The 24692-nt window shown below is 38.9% G+C and overlaps 1 protein-coding gene across 3 annotated transcripts in view; it reads right to left on the bottom strand.

Moving 5' to 3' along the window:
* Nucleotides 1–6378: 6378 nt before the first annotated feature.
* LOC124594586 (sodium-dependent phosphate transporter 2) overlaps nucleotides 6379–24692 on the bottom strand; it is a 333885-nt gene continuing 315571 nt past the window's right edge. For all 3 annotated transcript variants that reach the window (XM_047132958.1, XM_047132957.1, XM_047132959.1), the window contains exons 11-16: nucleotides 24130–24259; nucleotides 14250–14308; nucleotides 14024–14166; nucleotides 8508–8693; nucleotides 7220–7372; nucleotides 6379–7109 (exon numbers count right to left, since the gene is read on the bottom strand). In XM_047132958.1, coding sequence (XP_046988914.1) covers nucleotides 7019–7109; nucleotides 7220–7372; nucleotides 8508–8693; nucleotides 14024–14166; nucleotides 14250–14308; nucleotides 24130–24259 — 762 coding nt within the window. In that variant the 3' untranslated portion in view covers nucleotides 6379–7018. The remainder of the gene's footprint in view (nucleotides 7110–7219; nucleotides 7373–8507; nucleotides 8694–14023; nucleotides 14167–14249; nucleotides 14309–24129; nucleotides 24260–24692) is intronic.

Consider the following 24692-nt stretch of genomic DNA (forward strand, 5'->3'; position numbering starts at 1 on the left):
GTAAAATGAATGTACTCTCTGCCACACACTTCACAGTGGTTTTGCAGGATATAGATGTAGAAACCAATAAGCCTTCATTACTATTGAAAGATTGCTATAATATGAATGAGTGTCCTGCAACACTGCTCTTTATTCTCTGGCACACATTCAAAGGATCACAGTTACCTCTTTGTAGCCGCCATTATGAGCTAGATGTACTGTGTTCAATAAAAATAAATAACTGTCATATAGCTATCAGTGTTTTGATTTGACAACTGTTCAGCTGCTTGCACATCAGTTTCTCTGCTCATTTTTTGTATTGGCTCTCACAGGGCCTAACAGACTCAAATGCAAAGTTGCCCATGTCAGAAGGTGTAACAAGAGTTGAACCTAGATGTGATCATCAGTGACCACTGAGATACCTCAAAGCTGCAGGGACACTATCTATACAGTTCTTTCCTACTCATATCAGTCAAATAATCACGTTCAAACAAAAAAGTACAATATCTTCCTCATGTATACTGTTAAAACATGGCAGCTAGCATGTGCAATATTCACTGAGAAATAAGGCTAAACCTGTGTCTTTGGCATAATTTATGGTTGCATTGGGCAAGAAGTTCAGAGACCTTTAACAGTTATCCTCTTCTTATGTTAACATAACTGTAAAATTCCTTCTGTGTATGAGAGGTAGCCACAAAATTTTTGTCACCTTAGAGGGAGGGGGAGGGGGGGGGGGGCGTGTTTGTGGAAGTCTACACTTTAGCTGCTAAGAAATGTTCTGTAGATGCTGAATGGATGAAGAATCAGCTGTACTGCCTGCCACCATTTCCCTGATGCCAGAAAATTGATTTCTCATGTGCCAGTCATCTGTCTGAGGGCTGTAAGACATCAGACCTATTCACTTAAATCAAGTGTTTCAGTTGCCAGAAATAATAACAAAGACTAAAAGGGGGGGAGAGGGAAAACTACAGACCAGCAATAGACAGAAATTTCTAGTAACCCAAAGTATTCTGTTTGTCTAAAACAGAATAAATACAAGGTAGTTTGGTTACACAATTGGGACGAAATCAACCCACAATTCTGGCTTTCTTGTCACAGAGCCATCTTTATGTAGGATAAGAAAAATACATGGAAAAACTTTAAGAAAGGAATGATAACTCATCCAGTCCCTAAGAGAATAAATAGGGGTACAGCAAAAGCCTAATACACTGCAGTATGATATACTGCTGATTCAGATGTAATGCGGTATAAAGTATATCCCCCAAAATAAAATATTTATGAATGGTTTTTGCAATCTCAGTATATTTTATAAACTTGAAAAAATCTTATTACAGTCTCATGTAGCCTTTGCAGCATGCAGTTTACTGTTGTAACCTTCAAACTCTTCAAATAATAACCAAAACAGATGGACTTAATTAAACTCAACCTTTGGTTTGTCTTAACCTATCAGGATTGTTGCTGGACAGAAGCTTTGAATATACATCTCACAGTTAACACTTTGATGCAGTCAACAAAGTTACTATCCAACAATGCTTGACAATATTTGAAATGAGCACAATAATCACTGGATCAAATTATTCATTCATTGTCTAGATTTGTGTGCGCTTGTCACAATGTCACACAGACAGAAAGTGTATTCTGTGAGTGATAAACTAAAAATTACTACTTGTGTGAAGAATTGTGAAACTAATGCAAGTTTATCATGAGAATGTGTTGTGCCCAAGGAACAATCACGAGACAGGTGAAAGAAGAGAACAAACACAGCTGAAAGTGATTTGGGAATAGACAAAAATAGTACTACACTACAAAATGACAGTGAACTTGACGAATGCCTTTATAGGTGGTTTTTAATGAAGCAAAGTGAAGTTGTGCCACTTTCCGAGCCAATTATTAAAGCCCAAGCTGAAAGATTTCAGCTTCGATTTACATGGCAACAAAGATTTTATAGTTCCTGACTGATGGTTTTCAAGGTGAGTGTGTGATCATCAAATTTGCCAAATGACTGTTGAAGGAGAAGCAAGGTCTTTTGACAGTGAATCTGCTTCATTATTTCCCAAAATGCTATACAAAGTAATGGTAGATGAAAATTTAAATCATTATCAAATGTATAATTGTGATGAAATGGCTCTTTATTATCAGTTGCTTCCAATGAGAACTCATGATAAAAGAAAAAAAAAAGATGGGTTTGAAAATGAATAAAGACAGAATAACACTTCTTTTTGCCACAAATAAATTGGGCAGCTATAAGCTGAAGCCTCTCTGTGTGGGTAAAAGTAATAGCCCAAGACACTTCATTTCAAGCATATAAACATGTCACCATTACAGTTCACTTACAGGTATTCAAAGAATGCTTGGACGATTTGTGACATTTCCACAAACTGGTTTCATGAAGAGTTTGACCTTTCATGATAAAACACCTACAGTCACTTAAGATGAGAGAAGAAGCTCTACTAATTCTTTATCACAGTTCAACTCATCCACCTGCTGATATGTTGCAATTAAAAGAAGGAAAGATAAAAACTTTGTTTTTGGCAAAAAAAACCACATGACAGCAGCTTGATCATGTCATCATACAAGCATCATCATCATCATGATCTGTTTACTTCAATAGTAAATTCAGACGAGGAAATGTAAATATTCTTGAAGTCTGTAAATCTTGCCTGGTGCGGCAAAGCATTGGCCTGACCACTATTAGGAATTGCTGGAACATCGGTTGCACTGAAGAAAATGCGACAGATGAACACTGTACTGACAGATTTCAACTACAGTGACATCCAGTTCACATGTGATGCTCTACAGTGCAGTATTGATCCTGAAGAATTGAACACTGGGTAGTCATCACCAACAAAGAATCAATTTTGGAGATCACAGATGACAAGGATATTATTGATCCTGTTAAAATGAGAGTAAAGAAGCAGTTTAGGATGAAGAAGAAGAAGAAGAAGAAGAAGAAGAAGAAGAAGATGATGAAGAAGTGAATCAAACGAAATTGAGTTGTTGCACCTGATGAGTATAAAACAATACACACTAAAGGAACTGTGTGAAATGCCCTGCCAAAGAAAGCTGACTGACTTCTTTAAAGTAGCGGAATAATGGTGTACTTAGCTTGTAAGCAGTATTGTAATATCTGATAGGATACTTTATATACCAAATAGAAACATGTTTTATTGTTTGGATGACATTTGAGTAAGGTTTGTATAATTGCTGTACACTATTTGGCAAGTTTCTGAATTTTTTTGCGTCTAATGTTCTTTGATTTTAAATATGGTATAGTACAGTGTGTATAACACTGAATTGTGTGTTCTAAATTTCCATGGATATTTTGTCATCGCCTGGCTCACCGCACACACACTACAGTGCTGGAGTAAAGCCTAACCCCCCCCCCTCCATCTGAGTTGTATCGGACTTCTACGGTATTTGGAGATTTTAGGTGAGCTCTTTGTGTTAAATAACGAGAAAGAAGCCATGACGAGTTATGGATACAAACACAAATACAGGGGCAGTGCGACATACAACATCATCATTGGTGCGATCATAGTACCTGCTGCTTGCAATGCAAACGGTGTAATTACATAATAAAAACAACTAACTGGTCATGAGCATTCTATCATGACACATCCTAACTCAAACTCATTAACTCAGCAGAAAGCTGCTTCCAAGGTGATGGAAGTTAGCTCACCTACAATAAAATTGCAGCAACTCTCAAACTACCACCAGCAATGAAGTGATACATTCTAAGATCTGCAACCGAATGGGGCTCAGAGCATCTCTCTGTGGTTTTGTAAACTCAGCCTCAGGATAGTAATGTGCCTCACCCAAGTAAAAATATTCCTGTAGCCAACTTTACTGCAAGTGGCAGTGGAGACGATTTTTGCTCCTTCTGGCCATGGTGTTTAAGTTGGTACCTTGTTGAAGTGCCTGGTCAACAAGCGTCCCTATGCAATGGCATGTTTGCAGCCAAAATTTTAATGTAATGGAACCAGACTTTACTGGTTTTTGCCGTTGTGTGGTTTTCCTAATTTAACTGAATGGCAAACATGGAAAATGATACACCCCACCATTCACTTGTCTTCTACTTAGGCAACCCATTGGTGGTTCCCACTGACTGGGTAAACTGATATTAATGACTAAATTGACCTGTTAATTTTATCAACTATTTAATTAGGCAAGCAATAGGCCCTTGATCTCTATTGTTGGAATCATAATTATATAAGCAGTATGAATCTGCGATGGAAAAAGATTATTATGGGACTTAAATGGACAGCTGCTGATGCTTCTCCATGTAGGTTGTGTGTCTCAATAAAGTTACACAGTCACAGTTCTAACTCAAAAATCACCTCCTTGACCATTCTGGTAATGCTTGCTATGCAACGATTTCTTCATCCTAAGAAAGTTACTGGGTTACATATCAGGAGAATTTAGGGGAAGGGGGAGACACCTCCTTGGACAGCTTCCCATAATGCTTAAGCTTGACAGTCTCCCATAACCATGTCAGGAGTTTTCAGGAGTACGCTCCTGTGATGGTTTGTACCTTACAAGTACCATCTGTTAACACCATGCTGTCAAAGGGGGAGGGGAGGGAGTCATCCGAGTGAGATGTTGAAAACTGATCCATGAATGCTCTTCACATTTTCCACTATCACTTCTATTGTGACACGCTGGTTTTCGAGCACCATAGCCTCCACTTCTCTTTCAATTCCCAGTTCTTCACAGAGGGATGGCCCACCACTTTGTTGTTCATCATTCAGACTTATTTGGCTATATTGGAAGCATCTGTGCCACCTAGCCACTCTGACTTAGTTCCCCTTCAAATGAAAGGACAAGATTATCCGCGTATCAGTGAGATGTACCATTTTGTTTTGGCTTCTCTGGTGGTGTGCTACAGTACTGTGATGTGGGAATTACCGTGTGTACTAGGACTGTGGAAGTGTACCTGTAAGCAATCTGCTTTATCACTCTCCCTCATTTTATGCTATGTGTAGAAAGACTGGCTGTGCAATCTATATGTTCACATGCTGGAAGTACTTCTTCAAGCTAGATTTTAGTGAGTTTCAGAGCTAAATTGTTTCAACACTAAAACAGACTTTGCTGGTACAAATAAAAGTATTTCCTAGGTCTCACTGGGGAATTTATAAATACATTTTTTCACACTGCAGAGAAGACAAGTGTCACGCAATGAGCACCCCTCACAAAGTGAATACCATTTACAAGTTATTAAAATAATTGACTAGGATATTGTGCAGAAAGAAAAGTTAACATGTTTCTGTTTTATAGTACAAATAATGTAATTCACAATCTTTCACATACATCAATGATGCAGTGCTTATGTCTTGTTGCCTGCCATTATGTATAACTTTTGAGGAATCAGGAACAACATACATTAAGGTTTATCAACTTCAGATGGTATTTGACATTACTTGCTATTGGAAAAATAAATCTTATGATGAACAATATGAATTGGCAACAGGAGATAACAAAGAAATTAGTGAGATTTGGGTACTATTCTGTAAAGGAGAGCTGCCAGCATCTTTAAGGTCACATTCACTCATCTGAAAATGTTTGCAATGAGATATTCACTCACAACACACTGCAGACATTGTCCACAAGGTCAGACACCATAAAATGTTTTGCTGTCATTTATATGAACTGAGCGATTAATATTTTTTTTCTACTATTAAGACAGAGTAAACACAAGGTGGTGACTTTCAAATGCCATTGTGCCATTGCAACACTAGCAAAGCTGCCTTATGCCAAAATAACCATTAAAACATTATGGGTCATAATTTATCATGCAGAAGCTGAAGGAAATAAGGTTCTGCTTCTGCTACATATATATAGAACATATTACATCAGGACATTTACCTGGAGAAAGCAACTCAGCTAATTTTTCTGCCAAGTGTACCCACAGTTAAGGATTCAATTTATTTTGTGTGTCAATGAAATAGTGGCTGGGAAGTATGACTAGTCAGAATACATCCATCAACGAACTTACACTGCTGTTTAAAGAAAGATGCACTACACTTGCATACAGAAAGGTAAATTAATACTGCCAATCAATTCAGCAACCTAACTAGTGCTACCCTTTAGTCCCAGAAGCTATTATGGGGTATTCCTAAAAATTTCAGCTAAAAATTCCATTCAATAAGCTAGCTCATCTTTTCAAACACACAAAGTTTTTATTTTTAAAAATCATGGACCAGCTAGTTCTCCATTTTTCTCTTAAGAAACATACAATCTATAGTTCTAAAATCAGACTGAAAATGGCATTTTTCACTATCAGTAACTGTAAAAATTTGTAATATTGCTACACATTGAAAATTTTCTTCTGTGCAATCTCTAAATTACTCTGGATAACAATACACACACATAAACTATACATGTTTTAGAAATCAAATACTATTATCAGTTATACTATTTAATCACAGCTTAGCTTTTTCTGCCTTCCTTTAAACCAGTACAGTATGGTAAAAACATGTAGCACCATTTAACACCTGGCCTATCTCAATGGATTTCTCTTATAGCTGAAACTGAACATCTCATTGACAGAAGATAAAGAAAACTTCAACAAATGACAAACATTTCATAAGCAGGTCTCCCTTCCACCTTCAATCCTCCCCCAAATCCACACCATCATTGTTTCTTGGCAGTTAGTCAACACAGAGACATAGCACTATCATTCAGAATACGATCTCAAACTAAATCTCTCTTCCATACATATACTTTCAGTAGACAATTACTGAAATGACTGGAAAATTACATAATTTCCTTCATTATATCTGTGCACTTTAATTTAAAGCAAATGAAATAGTAATAATTTATTTGAGACATAACAGCTCTCAGTAATCAGTTTCACCTGTTTCACATTACAATGGGCACAAATATTACTTTATTAACATTGACTCCAGCTGGCAGTTTGGCAACAGCTGTACACCAGGGTTCACATCATTTCTCCTCTTCTTTCTCCTAACAGTTAATTCTAAACATTTAATTTTAAGTACTGGCATAAGTATGGTATTTGTACTGTTTGTTGTTCTCAGCATCACAGTGCAACTTGCTGTAGTATCCACATGAATGCAGCACTGAGGCCTGCTGCAACTGGCACTGTGAAAACCCACGCATAAATGATATTCCTGCAAAACAAAGAACAACTTCAGACATTGGAAACCTTTATGAAATGTTTATGGAATGATAGAAGTGTATTATAGTAACAACTAAATACTGACAACAAGTACATACATACCTAAAAAGTTTCCAGTCCACACCACTTTTGTCTGAACTAAACCAGCCAACAAATACAACTGAACCCACTTTACAATGTGTTGTACTAATGGGAAGACCTATCTTTGATGCCAAGAGTACCGTAAAGGCTGCACCGATCTCAATTGAAAATCCCCTGCAAATGTATTAAAGAGAACTCAAACATCTCTACATAGAAAGATGAATACACTGAATCTAGACATAAATTGTTCTTAAACAAAACATAATCTCTCTCTCTCTCTCTCTCTCTCTCTCTCTCTCTCTCTCTCTGTGTGTGTGTGTGTGTGTGTGTGTGTGTGTGTGTGTGTGTACGTGTACGTACGTACAGTTTTACTAGAAAATAAACATTTTGGTAACATCACAGAATATACCAATGGGTTGTTTTCATTACTTTGATCTGGCAGAATTTCATTTGCAAGACAATAAATGGCTTTCTGTGTAGAGAATGTTTTAGAATAGCAAAATTGAGAAGTAATTATACTGTGAGAAGCGTGTTACTGTAGATCATTTTCTAAATTTATTATAATGAGTAGAGCAAAATTAGACATTTAATTTGGAGTGATTTACTAAAGTTTATATTTGCAGATGAGCCACTACTGTATATTTAAGTCTCTCATTAAATTCCATGAGCCACTGAAAGTTTGCTCAAGGTCATCATGTCCAGTTGTCACAAGATTTTAAAACTCTGACACAGTCAAATTAGTATCATAAGGAGAACTACTGCTTTGTAGCCAGCTAATGACTTTTTATTCACATTAAGAACAACATTTTGAAATTAATACCTGTGTGTGTACAGGGTATGCTTAGAGTAAATCTGGTGTACCTGTATTTGTTTATTAACAGGTACAATATTTGCTTTCAGGCGAGAGGATGTGACACCTAAATTTGGAGGCCATCAATTTCAGCATGTCATTTCTGCCACAGCAGTTGCATGGGAAGTCAGTTTTTGTCTTCTCTTATTCTCAACATCTGCTACCCTCTCAAGAGACAGGGTCTTCTCCTTTTCCAACCCTTCCATACTAATTCTCCTTTCCTCTCTGAGGAAGGAACACACACACACACATTCGAAAGCTAAGAATTTTGGCTCTTGAAGGTAATCATTGGCCAGCCATTTTACTTCACCATAATGTAACACAAACAATACATCCATTAAACAGAAGCCACCAAAAGGTATTTAACTACATATATATTCAGAATAGATACAAAAAAGACTGAAATATTACGAAATCATTACAAGCACTTGGGAAGAATAGTCTAGTAATAGCACTTACGTTGAGGCAGTTATTTTTGTCAGATCTTCACCGATTGTCTGAATGACACGGCGCCCCCACAACCACAGACCAACTGAGATACCCAGTCCACCATAAAACAAGATGAAAAGAGGTGTCTCAGATTCTTGGGCCACTGATCCCTCCTTGAAGATCAGCCACAGGGCAATTAAAGGCCCAATAGCATTACTGTAATAAAAATTCTGCTTAGTTCAAACATATGGTATAAAGAGCATGGTTGTAATTATGCCAAAATTTTGTAACTTTAATTTGTCAGATTCTTAACATAATTATTGCAAAAGCTGCACAGGGAAAAGTAACAGCTACTTGTCAATAATGGAATGTAATGATCTTTCTTCCCTAAATCATCTCCATATTGCGTCTTTAATAAGAATCTTCAGAAATGGAATATTGAAAGATATGCAGGGGGACTCAAAATTCATGCACTCTGATGCCACTGCACGGTTCCTTGCAAGCTAATAGACCACAAACATCTAGCAAAATTTCATCCCGTGTATATTTTCTGTAGAAAATTACTATCAAAGGAAGGCAGTTTGGCAATTTTGTTATCAAACACTTAACAAGTATCTTAATTCAACTCTGCGTGGCTGTGCTGCACAATTCTCACACTAGATTTCAGCTCAAGTGTAATTTTATTTTCTAATTTTAGACTGTGAGGTACACTATCTTGCTTCTTAATGAGGATCCCACAATTACAGCAGATTTTAAACAAAATAAATGTAATTATTTAATGGCTACATACAAATAAGAAATCAATTTCTCTGTGCTGTTCACACAGTCACTTCGTTCACATGTATAAAAAATGGCTCTGAGCACTATGGGACTTAACATCTATGGTCATCAGTCCCATAGAACTTAGAACTACTTAAACCTAACTAACCTAAGGACATCACACAACACCCAGACATCACGAGGCAGAGAAAATCCCTGACCCCGCCGGGAATCGAACCCGGGAACCCCGGCGTGGGAAGCGAGAACGCTACCGCACGACCACGAGCTGCAGACTCCACATGTATAATTTTGCATTATTTCAGCAACTACATTTAGACCCAGTTGCCATTATAACCTCCTATCATTGTTTCTATCAATTAGTACTAACTATCCTGTTTACCATATTCCTGTCCATTGCATTTCTTTAGAAGTCCAGTAAGGTAGCAATCTGCTTCACAGATAATTACTACTCGATGAAGTGAACTTGTAAACTGGGCTTAATGGGAAGTACCTTGGTCATATGACTAGGCATAATCATGTTCCAATTCAATGTAGCAAGCATTGTTACTTCACAATGTAACTGTGAAAAAGTATCACAAAAAAATAATGGCGAAAAATACTCTCATGGGATGTCATTACAGCCTGCTGCTAGTGTTAATTTCAGTGACAATGAGAACAAAAAGTTCAACATATTGACAAGTTGAAGTTAAGTAAACAGTGTGCAAATTATTGCAAGAGAGACACAACATCTAATGGAGCATCAAATATTTTAGCAAACAATTTCTGCAATATTATGAACTACAGAAAGGAAACCACCTTTGTCAAAACTTTACAGATCTGGACTTTCATGCTAGCAGGGAAACTCTGAGAAAAACTGTTCAATCTACGATATCTGACTGTAAAAGGTGTACGAATGAAAATGTCATCATATGCGAGCAAAAGAACGTACTTCCAAAAAGACCATAATAAATTAGATTTTTTTTATGAACAATGAAGCATAATGACTCATGTTGCCAGTTACTTTTCACACCCAAAGCAAAGTAATAGTGTCCAACAAGTATTGTCAAACATTGTTCTAAATGCAGAATTTCATTTCATGGTCATCTCTCCTCTATGACTACAACAGGAGAACTTTGGACTATCATACAGATATGGAAAAGAGAGAGAGAGAGAGAGAGAGAGAGAGAGAGAGAGAGAGAGAGAGAGAGTAAAAAATACAGACAAGGAAAGCCGAACTCTTGGCATTAATTAAGAGGCACCAACCTCTTCTTTTTATTTTTTATTCCACTGGCAAAGTTCTGCAAGAAAACAGTTCCCTGTCTATGCTGCTACACCATCTACACCTATGTCCTATAGAACTGGTCCAGAATCTTGCAAATAAAAATATCAGTAGTTGTAACACATAAAGCATCTCTCTCTTTAATCAAAACATATAATGGCTGATGTTTTTGCTGCTAATAAATATACATTGTGTGTCATCTGGCCTCATACAACCCTTTCGACGTAACACTATTTTGGTGACATGCACATTGATTTCACTGCCTTTACTTAAAGCATGCGTGGTGCCATGCCAAAAATGTGTGATGACTACTGTAGGAGAGAGACTCTGATGGATGAGGAAACTAAAACTATAATAAAATCAGTCAGCATAGATTCACACTGAGTGGATCACCTTCTAGACTTTTCAAACAGATAAAAAACAGAAGTGGTTGCATGGGAAAAAACCAGGATCTCGGTATTACTAGCCAAAAACACTAATCATTAACTAGACCACATGGTCAGTTTGTTATTCCTGCTTTGACAATAGCTTTTACTCTTATGATAGAAGAATTTAAAGCATGCGTGGTGCCATGCCAAAAATGTGTGATGACTACTGTAGGAGAGAGACTCTGATGGATGAGGAAACTAAAACTATAATAAAATCAGTCAGCATAGATTCACACTGAGTGTCAACATTCTCATCCATGACAAACAGCAGATGATGTATCAATAAACGCCACTGTGAATAACAGGAACCTCGTCAGGGAAGGTAACTTTCAGATGCTGTCAGCAAAGTTCCATGAACAGCTAAGTGAGAAATAATGCAAATTCTGTTTCTGTACTTGTTACACATGGGCACTTCATTCAGTGGCACATTAGACAGTTAGTGTGTGGCACCACTCCACTTGGAAGCGTACTGGTTAAGTGAAGTTTTATTTTTAATTTTAGAATGTGGGATACAGTATCTAGCTTCTTAATCAGTATATTGCCTTTAAAATTTTACATAGTTCTATTCCACCCAACTGTTGCCGGACCAGCTATCTCATCAAAGGTATTATGCATTCCTCACAAACAATTTTCTTGATATGTAAGAAGATACTTCACTTCATGTTTGGCAGTGGCTGTGGTTCCAGCATGATGAAGCAGCTGCACATTTTTGTAGAAATGTACAATAGTACATCAGCAGAGCCTTTCCTGGAATATTAATCAATTGTGGACATTCGATTTTAGACCTCTGCATTTGCTTGGTCTTAATCCCCGAGATTTCTTCCTGTGGGTATACTTCAAGCAGCACATTTATTCTATTTTGCAGATCAAACTGAAGGCACTAGTAGGAGGCAACCATGCTACTCTTGTAACTGTGGATGCAGCTATGCTGCAAAGAGTTCAAAGAAGCATGGTCCAGCGAGTCACTAAATTTTAGGAGATACAGGCAGGTTACTTTGAGCATCTGCTCTGAATGCTATGTATGTTTCCTGAAGACATGCTGCCACTGATAGTGTATTTAAAATATTACAGCAGGCTGTTTTTACTGACTGTAGTACATATGTTTAAACACCTCCACACTGATAAGTTTTGTAGTTACTACTGCACTATGACAGGTAATTTATTTTTAACTTGTTATTGGTCTTCATGAATATTTTTGACATGTCAAACTGCCAATTCATTAAAAAAAACTGTAGTTGTATGATATGTATTGTTTGAGAAAAGTGTACATCAAATCATTATTGGGCACAACAAAATTATAAAAAAAATTACATCTTGACCTAGAATACAACTTTAACTCACGTATTCTAATGCAAAACTGTCCAAATCACTAACTGGGGAGCACAACTACCCAGTACTAAATCAAGATACTGTATTTATCATAGACTTACAGTTTGCCTTTCTGTTATGTCCATTTTTTACCAAAAACGTGCATAAGATGAAATTTTGTTACAGATCTTTTTGTACTGCTAGCATAAGGATGGACATGCACTGTGACATCAGAGAGCACAAATTTTGGTTCACATTGTATATTAAATAAGGCATGTGACATCCATACTACAACTGGAATCTACATCAATAATTACCTACTACTGACTGTAACTTGTTATAGTCTCTTTTTAAAATAAGCTATGAATCTACACCTTATAAAATTGGTATAAGGGTCACTAATTTCATTTTATTGTTTCATTTTATTGTTTACTTGTAGGATCATTGCCAAAGAGAGTTAATGTACATACTGTCTAATGAGAAGTAAATACTGTCTAATGAGAATTTACTACAATACTACTATTACTTTTATGAGCAGCCTCTATGGTATTCTTACTACTATTATTTTCAGAATGAGATTTTCACTCTGCAGCGGAGTGTGCGCTGATATGAAACTTCCTGGCAGATTAAAACTTTTACTATTATTTTTTTACTATTTTACTATTATTTTGTTCCGCACTATCATATGTATTGCAGTATTTCTGAATATCAGATGAATGTGGAGTCTTGACATCGTTTGTTTTCTCATTATATGTGCCAAATCCACAGTGCAATAAGAATGGTGTAACATAGTACAAATGTAACACATATCCTCCATTAGACACTGTACGGCGGGTGTAATATATGCAATGGACACTCCTCCCCAACCCCCCGCCCTCCCCCCCCCCCCCCCTCTCTCTCTCTCTCTCTCTCTCTCTCTCTCTCTCTCTCTCTCTCTCTCTCTCTCTCTCTCTCTCTCTATTATTCATGTATTTTTCAGTTCAGTTGAGACTATTATATCTCTTATTTCATTCCAAAACTTTTAAAGATATCTGAAATTTCCACCTGTTATAACATGCATGTTTAAGTTGTCAATTTTCATTCTTCTCCAACATTTTGCCAGTCAGTTTATACTTTCCTTAAAGGTACCTAGTGTTGTTAAACACTGTATAGTCTTGGACTGAAAGGAGGGTTGTTATATCTACTGAAGGGTTGCTTGTTTTCAATTGTTGGCTGACTACATCTGATGTGATTTGATCAGAATTGACTTGTCACACCTCTGTTTAGCATTCCTGTAGAACTTTCACAACTGCTACAAAAACCACGAGCCATACCTACCCACTGCATTTCAGCTCACTTCCCATCTCCTGTGAGATGGATGAATGCTTGCATTTAAGAAAGTTTTTTATTATTAAAGATGATAAAATGTGTTCGCTATGCTTCGGTCAAGTTGTTGGTGCACAGTATTATTTCATAAGTCATGCTTGCCTAATGACACATATGATTTGAAGAAGAATGTAAAAATTGACATATTATTCCAATTAATCAGTCCCCTTTAAACTATTGTATTACACTGCATTACCAGAAGTTTAAAATAAGTTTACAATACTAGAGGAAAGGAGACCTCCGTATGACAGATCTCTAAATCCAGCTGTCTGAGTGAAATAAGGTAATATTAAATATGGACAGATTTTCTGTGGAAACATTTAGTCAACTGTGAAATTTAATCTTTTTTGTCTGTCATGCTATTTCTGAACTAATCTACAATTAACATTTAAATTTCACTATTGTACCTAACATCATTCCCTCCATGAGCAAATGAACCAAATGAAGCTGTGAGTATCTGAAGAAATGCAAAGAGTTTAGCTGCTTCAGGTGGATCATCTTTTGATTGAATTATTTGTGTTTCTGGTGCTACACTCTCAGGATCAAGTTTCTGTAATCAAAAAGGTTATTGGTTATAAGTAATTTTTCAAGAGACACTAAAAGCAAGGAAATTAATTTTCACCAGTAACTTACCATTTGTTCTGGTGTCTTTTCTTTGATTAAAGGAACTGCACTGCTGTTGGGAGAAAGACCTGGAACAATAAAAATACTTGGTTGCAACAAACATGTTACATATGAATAATCTGTTCTCAACTTCAGAGAAGGTGTGCCATATGGACATAACAATTACATGTTGCTAAGCTATAGTTGTGGCAACACATTTCAAGTCTAGAAGTGTTTTGCACAGGTGACAGAAATACCACAAAGGCAGATGAAAGTGGTCAAAACACACACACACACACACACACACACACACACACACACACACACACACACACACAGAGGAGCTGACAAGCATTTCTAGGACACAGGTGTCTGTTGGACAAAGGACGATGGACACTAAAATATGACAGTCAGGCTACAGATGTAGCACCAGATGCTCTCTAGTGGCCGAACACCTATCTATCTGGGTTAGAGGTCTCTTCAGAAGTTGCTTGGGTACATTCAGGATTTTAAGTTTCTGTCAAAATAAAAAATGATAACAACAAGATGACTTGGGGTTTTACGCTAAGAGGTTAATTTTGCATGATTCTGAATGAAAACAGCTTTTTGAATAACAGATAGTATGATAAGAGAAAAGGGCTGTGACTGAGGACATCCCATCAGTTTATATCACCATATTACTTTTGTGTAACTGATCTGTTATGAGACACCTACTGTCAACAAATCACAGTTGCGAGTAGATAGTGAGATCTTTCACCTCACCACTTCTTGAGGCTGGAGGAAAATAAGCTTTTAACGTAACAAAGTGAGAATTCAAATGGAAATTACATTAGTGGTTAGCAAAGAACTCTAAGTTTCTGTTTTTGCATAAAACTTGGTGCCTATCTTTGCATAAGGTTCCTTCCTAGTGTAATTTACCAGCAGCCAGAAGCTCCCCGTCATGTCACTAAGTTTAAATCTCATGGTGGTAAATGGCATATAGTTTAGATCAGTGCATTCTATTTTGCATACTTATCTTATGCAGTAGCTTTTGAGTAAGCAGAGTTTCTAGTAACAGTTAATTGTAGACAAACCCACTTCAGTAGAGAAATTGATTTCTGTTAAGAGCTTGCCATCTCAGGATATAGTGACAAATCTGTAGAGCAGTGTTTAGTGTTTCTTTATTCTTCGCATTATATTTTGTGTACATTCCAAACTGAGTAGCACCATTTGAAATCTTAGATCTCTTTCTTACACACTGTGATATGGCTAGGATCTGTACCTGTTGGAAGCAGACACAGGAAGAATTGGCTGCTGTTCATAAACAGCTGGAAGCTGCTTTGGCTATTGTCAACATGCTCCACACTAATGCTCAAAGTTGTGGTGACATCAGGAACCTGGAGACCTCAACACCTTTGGTGCCAATGGAATCCCCTGGTGACCCGGGCAACATCAGACCAGTCCATCCTCACTCGAGAGTGAGTGGAAGACATTTGTGGGTTTGTGTGTCAGTGGCGGAAAGCAAAAGATTGAGTACGTCATGCGGCTGGCTCTTTGCGCCTCAGCAATTGGTACGAGGTGCTACCGAGTGTTGTTGATAACTCTGAGCCAGCATGGGATGCCTCTTCCGTTGGACCAGCGGCTGATTTTCCCACTCAATCTGGATAAGTGCAAGGAGGGGTATGCTTGTTATTGGGAGCTCCAGTGTTAGGCAAGTGGTGGAACCCATCAGGGAAATAGCAGGCAAGGCAGGAAAGAATGCCAGTGTGCACTCAGTATCTTTGCTGGGGATACTGTCAGTGATATGAAGGAGACCCTGGTGGCGGCTATCGAGTGCCCTCTGTGCAACCGGCTGCATATAGTCGCATATGTCAGCATCAATGATGCCTGCCATTTGGGTTCTGAGGGCATCCTCAGCTCCTTACGGCAAATGGCCGATTTGCTGAAGGCAAGTAACATTGCACATGGGGTTCAGGCTAAGCTGTCTATTTGTAGCATCCATCTTACCCAGGGTTGATTGTGCTCCTCTGGTTTGGAGCAGAGTGGAAGTTCTAAACCGGAAGCTCGGACAACTCTGTGATTGTATCTGATGCAAATTTCTTGACCTCTACTATCAGGTGCAGAATTGCAGGGTTCCCCTTAATAAGTCAGGCATGCACTACACGCAGGAAGCAGCTACTAGGGTAGTGGGGTATATGTGACGTGTAAATGGGGCTTTTTAGGTTAGAGAAAGCCTCCCTTGGGATCATGATAAATTAGCCACAGTGTCCTCATAGAATGTTTGTTGTCACAGATCAGAGATAGAAAAGATTAATACGATTTTAGTAAACTGCAGGAGCATCCAAGGAAAGCTCCCAGAATTAGTTTCACTTACTGGATGTTTTAATGCACAGATAGTATTAGGAACAGCAAGATGTTTGAAACTGGACATTGTGATATCGAAATTCTAAGTTCAGGTTAGAATTTTTATCATAACAATAGGTTAGTCACCAATGGTGGTGGCATGTTTATTCCAGGAAAGAATTCAATAAAATCTAGTGAGGTTATCACGAATTCCAATTTGAATTAATCTGCATCAAGTTAAGTATCAAAGACCAGTCTAAAATGGTAATTGGATGCTTTTATAGACCACTTTGGTCAGAGGCTCTAGTGGTAGCGCACTTCAGACAGAACTTGCAGACTATTGTTAATAATTTTCCTGATTATGAGATTGTAATAAGGGGCAACTTCAACTTGCCATGTATAGATTGAGAGCGTCATGCTATCAAAACTGGTGCCAGAGAGAGGGATTCTTGTGAAATTGTTCTGGATGTCTAGTCCAAAAAGTACTTTGGGCAGATAGAGTAACAACTCTTGAGGGTAAAGTCTTAGACACAATGACAACAGACAGACCTGAACTTATCAAATCAGTTAATGTAAAGGAAGATCAGTCATTGTAAGGCTGTGGATCTTAAAAGAATGTCGAGCAATGTACGACGATATTTTGCTTAGCAAGAGTGACACGATACAAATTTCAGAGTTCTGACCAGCCACCATCAAATACGCAGTGATGAGGATGAAGATGTGGAAAACAAATGGAAAACATTCAAAGGCATCAGGCAATATGCCTTAGACAAGTATGATACTAATAAGATACTAAGGAATGGGAAATACCCATCATGGTTTAAGAGCTGTGTTAGAAAACTGCTATGTAAACAAAACTTCATCTCAAATTTAAGAGAAGTAAAAACCTAACTGACAAACAAAAGCTGGACAAATAAAAAATGAGCATGAGAAGAGCAACAAGAGATGCGTTCAATGACTTTGAAAGTAAAATCTTGCCAACCGATCTGAGTAAAAGCCCTAAGAGGTTTTGGTCATTTGTAAAATCAGGTAGTGGGTCAGAACTATCTGTTCATTCACTCAGTGACCATAATGGCACCAAAATGGAAGATAACAGACGGATGGCCAAAATACTGAATTCGGTCTACCAAAATTGTTTCACAATGGAAGATCGTAACACAGTCCCTCCTTTCAATCATTCTACGAATGACAAGATGACAGATGTTGAGATAGCCAATTCTGGAATAGGTAAACTGTAATTGCTTAGTAGTGGAAAGGTGGCAGGACCAGATGAGATACCTATAAGATTCTACACTACTGGAAGAAGAAATGCAGATGATAAACGGGTATTCATTGGACAAATATATTATACTACAACTGACATGCGATTACAACTGACATGCGATTACAACTGACATGCGATTACAACTGACATGCGATTACATTTTAACGCAATTACACTTTGACACAATTACACTTTGACACAATTACACTTTGACACAATTACACTTTGACACAATTACACTTTGACACAATTACACTTTGACACAATTACACTTTGACACAATTACACTTTGACACAATTACACTTTGACACAATTACACTTTGACACAATTACACTTTGACACAATTACACTTTGACACAATTACACTTTGACACAATTACACTTTGACACAATTTGGGTCCACAGATCCTGAGAAAGCAGTACCCAGAACAACCACCTCTGGCCGTAATAACGGGCTTGATACACCTGGGCTTTGAGTCAAACAGAGCTTGGATGGCGTGTACAGGTACAGCTGCCCATGCAACTTCAGCACGATACCACAGCTCATCAAGAGTAGTGACTGGCATATCGTGACATCCCAGTTGCCCGAACACCACTGACCAGACGTTTTCAGTTGGTGAGAGATCTGGAGAATGTGCTGGCCAGGGCAGCAGTCGAACATTTTCTGTATCCAGAAAGGCCCGTACAGGACCTGCAACATGTGGTCCTGCATTATCCGGCTGAAATGTAGGGTTTTGCAGGGATCGAATGAGGGGTAGAGCCACGGGTCATAACACATCTGAAATGTAACGTCCACTGTTCAAAGTGCCGTCAATGTGAACAAGAGGTGACCGAGATCTGTAACCAATGGCACCCCATACCATCACGCCAGGTGATATGCCGATATGGCGATGATGAATACACGCTTCCAATGTGCGTTCACTGCGATGTCGCCAAACATGGATGCGACCATCATGATGCTGTAAACATAACCAGGATTCATCCGAAAAAATGACGTTTCGCCATTCGTGCACCCACGTTAGTTGTTGAGTACACCATCACAGGCGCTCCTGTCTGTGACGCAGCGTCAAGGGTAACCGCAGCCATGGTCTCCGAGCTGATAGACCATGCTGCTGCAAACGTCGTCAAACTGTTCGTGCAGATGGTTGTTGTCTTGCAAACGTCCCCATCTGTTGACTCAGGAATTGAGACGTGGCTGCACGTTCCATTACAGCCATGCGGATAAGATGCCTGTCATCTCGACTGCTAGTGATACGAGGCCGTTGGGATCCAGCACGGCATTCTGTATTATCCTCCTGAACCCACCGATTGCATATTCTGCTAACAGTCATTGGATCTCGACCAACGCGAGCAGCAATGTCGCGATACGAGAAACCACAATCGCGATAGGCTACAATCCGACCTTGATCAAAGTCGGAAACGTGATGGTACGCATTTCTCCTCCTTACACGAGGCATCACAACAACATTTCACCATGCAACTCCGGTCAACTGCTGTTTGTGTGTGAGAAATCGGTTGGAAACTTTCCTCATGTCAGCACGTTGTAGGTGTCCCCACTGGCGCCAACCTTGTGTGAATGGTCTGAAAAGCTAATCATTTGCATATCACAGCATCTTCCTGTCGGTTAAATTTCGCATCTGTAGCACGTCCTATGAACCATGGACCTTGCCGTTGGTGGGGAGGCTTGCGTGCCTCAACGATACAGATAGCCGTACCGTAGGTGCAACCACAACGTAGGGGTATCTGTTGAGATGCCAGACAAACGTGTGGTTCCTGAAGAGGGGCAGCAGCCTTTTCAGTAGTTGCAGGGGCAACAGTCTGGATGATTGACTGATCTGGCCTTGTAACACTAACCAAAATGGCCTTGCTGTTCTGGTACTGCGAACGGCTGAAATCAAGGGGAAACTACAGCCGTAATTTTTCCCGAGGGCATGCAGCTTTACTTTATGATTAAATGATGATGGCGTCCTCTTGGGTAAAATATTCCGGAGGTAAAATAGTCCCCCATTCGGATCTCCGGGCGGGGACTACTCAAGAGGACGTCATTATCAGGAGAAAGAAAACTGGCGTTCTACGGATCGGAGTGTGGAATGTCAGATCCCTTAATCGGGCAGGTAGGTTAGAAAATTTATAAAGGGAAATGGAGGGGTTAAAGTTAGATATAGTGGGAAATAGTGAAGTTTGGTGGCAGGAGGAACAAGACTTTTGGTCAGGTGAAGACAGGGTTATAAATACAAAATCAAATAGGGGTAATGCAGGCGTAGGTTTAATAATGAATAAAAAAATTGGAGTGCGGGTAAGCAACTACCAACAGCATAGTGAACGCCTTATTGTGGCCAAGATGGACACGAAGCCCACACCTACTACAGTAGTACAAGTTTATATGCCAACTAGCTCTGCAGAGAGGGAGAGAAGGAAACATAGTGGGTGAATATGGATTGGGGCTAAGAAATGAAAGAGGAAGCCGCCTGGTAGAATTTTGCGCAGAGCATAACTTGATCTTAACTTGGTTCAAGAATCATGAAAGAAAGTTGTATACATGGAAGAACCCTGGAGATACTAAAAGGTATCAGATAGATTATATAATGGTAAGACAGAGATTTAGGAACCAGGTTTTAAATTGTAAGACATTTCCAGGGGCAGATGTGGACTCTGACCACAATCTATTGGTTATGAACTGTAGATTAAAACTGAAGAAGCTGCAAAAAGGTGGGAATTTAAGGAGATGGGACCTGGATAAACTGAAAGAACCAGACGCTGAGGAGAGTTTCAGGGGGAGCATAAGGGAACAATTGACAGGAATGGGGGAAAGAAATACAGTAGAAGAAGAATGGGTAGCTTTGAGTGATGAAATAGTGAAATCAGCAGAGGATCAAATAGGTAAAAAGACGAGGGCTAGTAGAAACCCTTGGGTAACAGAAGAAATATTGAATTTAATTGATGAAAGGAGAAAATATAAAAATGCAGTAAATGAAGCAGGCAAGAAGGCATACAAACGTCTCAAAAATCAGATCGACAGGAAGTGCAAAATGGCTAAGTGGGGATGGCTAGAGGACAAATGTAAGGATGTAGAGGCTTATCTCACTAGGGGTAAGATAGATACTGCTTACAGGAAAATTAAAGAGACCTTTGGAGAAAGGAGAACCACTTGCATGAATATCAAGAGCTTTGATGGAAACCCAGTTCTAAGCAAAGAAGGGAAAGCAGAAAGGTGGAAGGAGTATATAGAGGGTCTATACAAGGGCGATGTACTTTAGGACAATATTATAGAAATGGAAGAGGATGTAGATGAAGATGAAATGGGAGATATGATACTGCGTGAAGAGTTTGACAAAGCACTGAAAGACCTGAGTCGAAACAAGGCCCCCGGAGTAGACAACATTCCATTAGAACTACTGACAGCCTTGGGAGAGCCAGTCCTGACAAAACTCTACCATCTGGTGAGCAAGATGTATGAGACAGGCGAAATACCCTCAGACTTCAAGAAGAATATCATAATTCCAATCCCAAAGAAAGCAGGTGTTGACACATGTGAAAATTACCGAACTATCAGTTTAATAAGTCACAGCTGCAAAATACTAACGCGAATTCTTTACAGACGAATGGAAAAACTGATAGAAGCCGACCTCGGGGAAGATCAGTTTGGATTCCGTAGAAATGTTGGAACACGTGAGGCAATACTGACCCTACGACTTATCTTACAAGAAAGATTAAGGAAAGGCAAACCTACGTTTCTAGCATTTGTAGACTTGGAGAAAGCTTTTGACAATGTTGACTGGAATACTCTCTTTCAAATTCTGAAGATGGCAGGGGTAAAATACAGGGAGCGAAAGGCTATTTACAATTTATACAGAAAGCAGATGGCAGTTATAAGAGTCGAGGGGTATGAAAGGGAAGCAGTGATTGGGAAGGGAGTGAGACAGGGTTGTAGCCTATCCCCGATGTTATTCAATCTGTATATTGAGCAAGCAATAAAGGAAACAAAAGAAAAATTCGGAGTAGGTATTAAAATCCATGGAGAAGAAATCAAAAGTTTGAGGTTCGCCGATGACATTGTAATTCTGTCAGAGACAGCAAAGGACTTGGAAGAGCAGTTGAACGGAATGGACAGTGTCTTGAAAGGAGGATATAAGATCAACATCAACAAAAGCAAAACAAGGATAATGGAATGTAGTCAAATTAAATCGGGTGATGCTGTGGGAATTAGATTAGGAAATGAGACACTTAAAGTAGTAAAGGAGTTTTGCTATTTGGGGAGCAAAATAACTGATGATGGTTGAAGTAGAGAGGATATAAAATGTAGACTGGCAATGGGAAGGAAAGCGTTTCTGAAGAAGAGAAATTTGTTAACATCGAGTATAGATTTAAGTGTCAGGAAGTCGTTTCTCAAAGTATTTGTATGAAGGGTAGCCATGTATGAAAGTGAAACGTGGACGATAAATAGTTTGGACAAGAAGAGAATAGAAGCTTTCGAAATGTGGTGCTACAGAAGAATGCTGAAGATTAGATGGGTAGATCACATAACTAATGAGGAGGTATTCAATAGAATTGGGGAGAAGAGGAACTTGTGGCACAACTTAACTAGAAGAAGGGATCGGTTGGTAGGACACGTTCTGAGACATCGAGGGATCACCAATTTAGTATTGGAGGGCAGCGTGGATGGTAAAAATTGTAGAGGGAGACCAAGAGATGAATACACTAAACAGATTCAGAAGGATGTAGGCTGCAGTAGGTACTGGGAGATGAAGAAGCTTGCACAGGATAGAGTCGCATGGAGAGCTGCATCAAACCAGTCTCAGGACTGAAGACCACGACAACAACAGCACGTCATCTTCGTGGTGTAGCAATTTTAATGGCCAGTAGTGTATGAGGATTACACGAAAGAACTTGCTCCCCTTCTAGCAGTAATTTATCGTGGAGCACCTGAGCAATGATGGGTACCTAGTGACTGGAGGAAAGTGCAGGTCATTTCCATTTTTAAGAAGGGCTTAAGGACAAATGCACATAATTATAGACCTATATCGTTGACATCAACCCATTGTAGAATTATGGGACAGGTTTTATGATCAAGAATTATGATCTTTTTGGAGAATGAAAATCTCCTCTACAAAAATCAATATGGCCTCCACAGACAGAGATCCTGCAAAACACTATTTTCTCTGTTTCTCCAAGAGATCCACAGTGCCATAGACAACATAGCTCAGGTTGAGGCCGTATTCCTTGAATCCAGGAATGCCTTTTACACTGTCCTGCACTGCTGTTTAATGAAAAAAATATGAGCTTGTCAAGTATTGGAGCAAACTTGCGACTGGCTTCAAGACTTCCTTGCAGACAGAACTCAACATGTCGCTCTTAATGTAACAAAATTGACAGATGAAAAAGTTATTTCCGGAGTAGTACAAGGAAGTGTGATAGAACCTTTACTGTATACAATATATATAAATGATCTAGTAGAAAGCATAGGGTGCTCTTTAACGCTATTTGCAGCAATGCCAGAAGATGATGATAATTGCAGAATGACCTCCAGAGAATTGATGAATGGTCAGGCTCTGGCAGTTGACCCTGAATGTAAATAAATTTAACATATTACATAGGAAAAGAAATCAACTACTGTACAACAACAGTATTTATGACAAACCACTGGAAACAGTACCTACTGCAATATATGTAGGAGTAACTATCCAGAACGACCTGACGTGAAACGACCACACAAAACAAATATCAGGAAAAGCAGATGCCAGACTCAGATTCATAGTAAGAATCTTCAGGAAATGTAACTCATCCACAAAGGAAGTGGCTTAAAAAGTTCATGTCCGACCGGTTTTTGAGTATTGTTCATTTACCTGGGATCCCCACCAGGCAGGACTGACGACAGAGAGAGAGAGAGAGAGAGAGAGAGAGAGAGAGAGAGAGAGAGAGAGAATAAAGATCCAACGCAGAGCGGCACATTTCGTCATGAGATCATTCAGCCAGCGCAAGACGATTATGGAAATCCTCAACAAACTCCCTTGGCAGATTTTATAAGAAATGTGCATCACGAAGAGATTTACTTTTTAAATTTTGAGAGAGTACCTCCCGGGAAGAGTTGGACAACATACGACTCCCCCTCCACCACAACATACATCTTGCATAATGAGCACAATGAGAAAATTCAAGAAATTAGAATGAATACAGAGGCGTACAGACAATCTTTCTTCCTGCGCACTGTTTGCAAGTGGAACAGGGCTGGAGGTCTCAGTTAGTGGCACAAAAAGTACCCACTGCCACACACTATTAGGGGGCTTCATAAATCTCACTGACATACACTAAATGCATTACTTACCAAAAGCTGGTGTAACTTGGCCACTAGCTGGTAAAACTGATTCTGGATGAAGTTGCTGGTGCTGTGTGGGAACAATGGCTGCAATAGTACTCCCATTTGCTGGTGTCAGTGTAGCAATCTCCATATTATCCTGCGGGGAAAAAAGGAAAAAACCGTATGTTTTCAGTCAAGTAGACACACAAAGTGTTATTCAAGATACTGAAAGGATCATATAACCGGAGTGAGAAATGTACATGTGGCATACAACTGTCTTGAAGTGGAAATGCATTATTTTTATGGCTAGTAGTTTTTACACTTCTGTAAAACACCTGCTTTATGATAAATTTACATTGTGTTGAAGTTCCATAACAAGAAGAGAAGAACTGGGTCCAGTTCAAAATCAATGACACTGGAACATCAGACAAGCCAACACCATGTTTTCCTGAAATATAACTACCATTTTACCTGAATAGCTATCAGTAAGTTAATTGAGAACTGAAATGACAGGTGAAAGAGATGAATTAAGGGACCCCCATGTCAGATTCAATGACCCACTGCTACTTCATGTTTATCAGTCTCACAGA

The sequence above is a fragment of the Schistocerca americana genome, chromosome 2, assembly GCF_021461395.2.
Source record: "Schistocerca americana isolate TAMUIC-IGC-003095 chromosome 2, iqSchAmer2.1, whole genome shotgun sequence".
Classification (NCBI taxonomy): domain Eukaryota; kingdom Metazoa; phylum Arthropoda; class Insecta; order Orthoptera; family Acrididae; genus Schistocerca; species Schistocerca americana.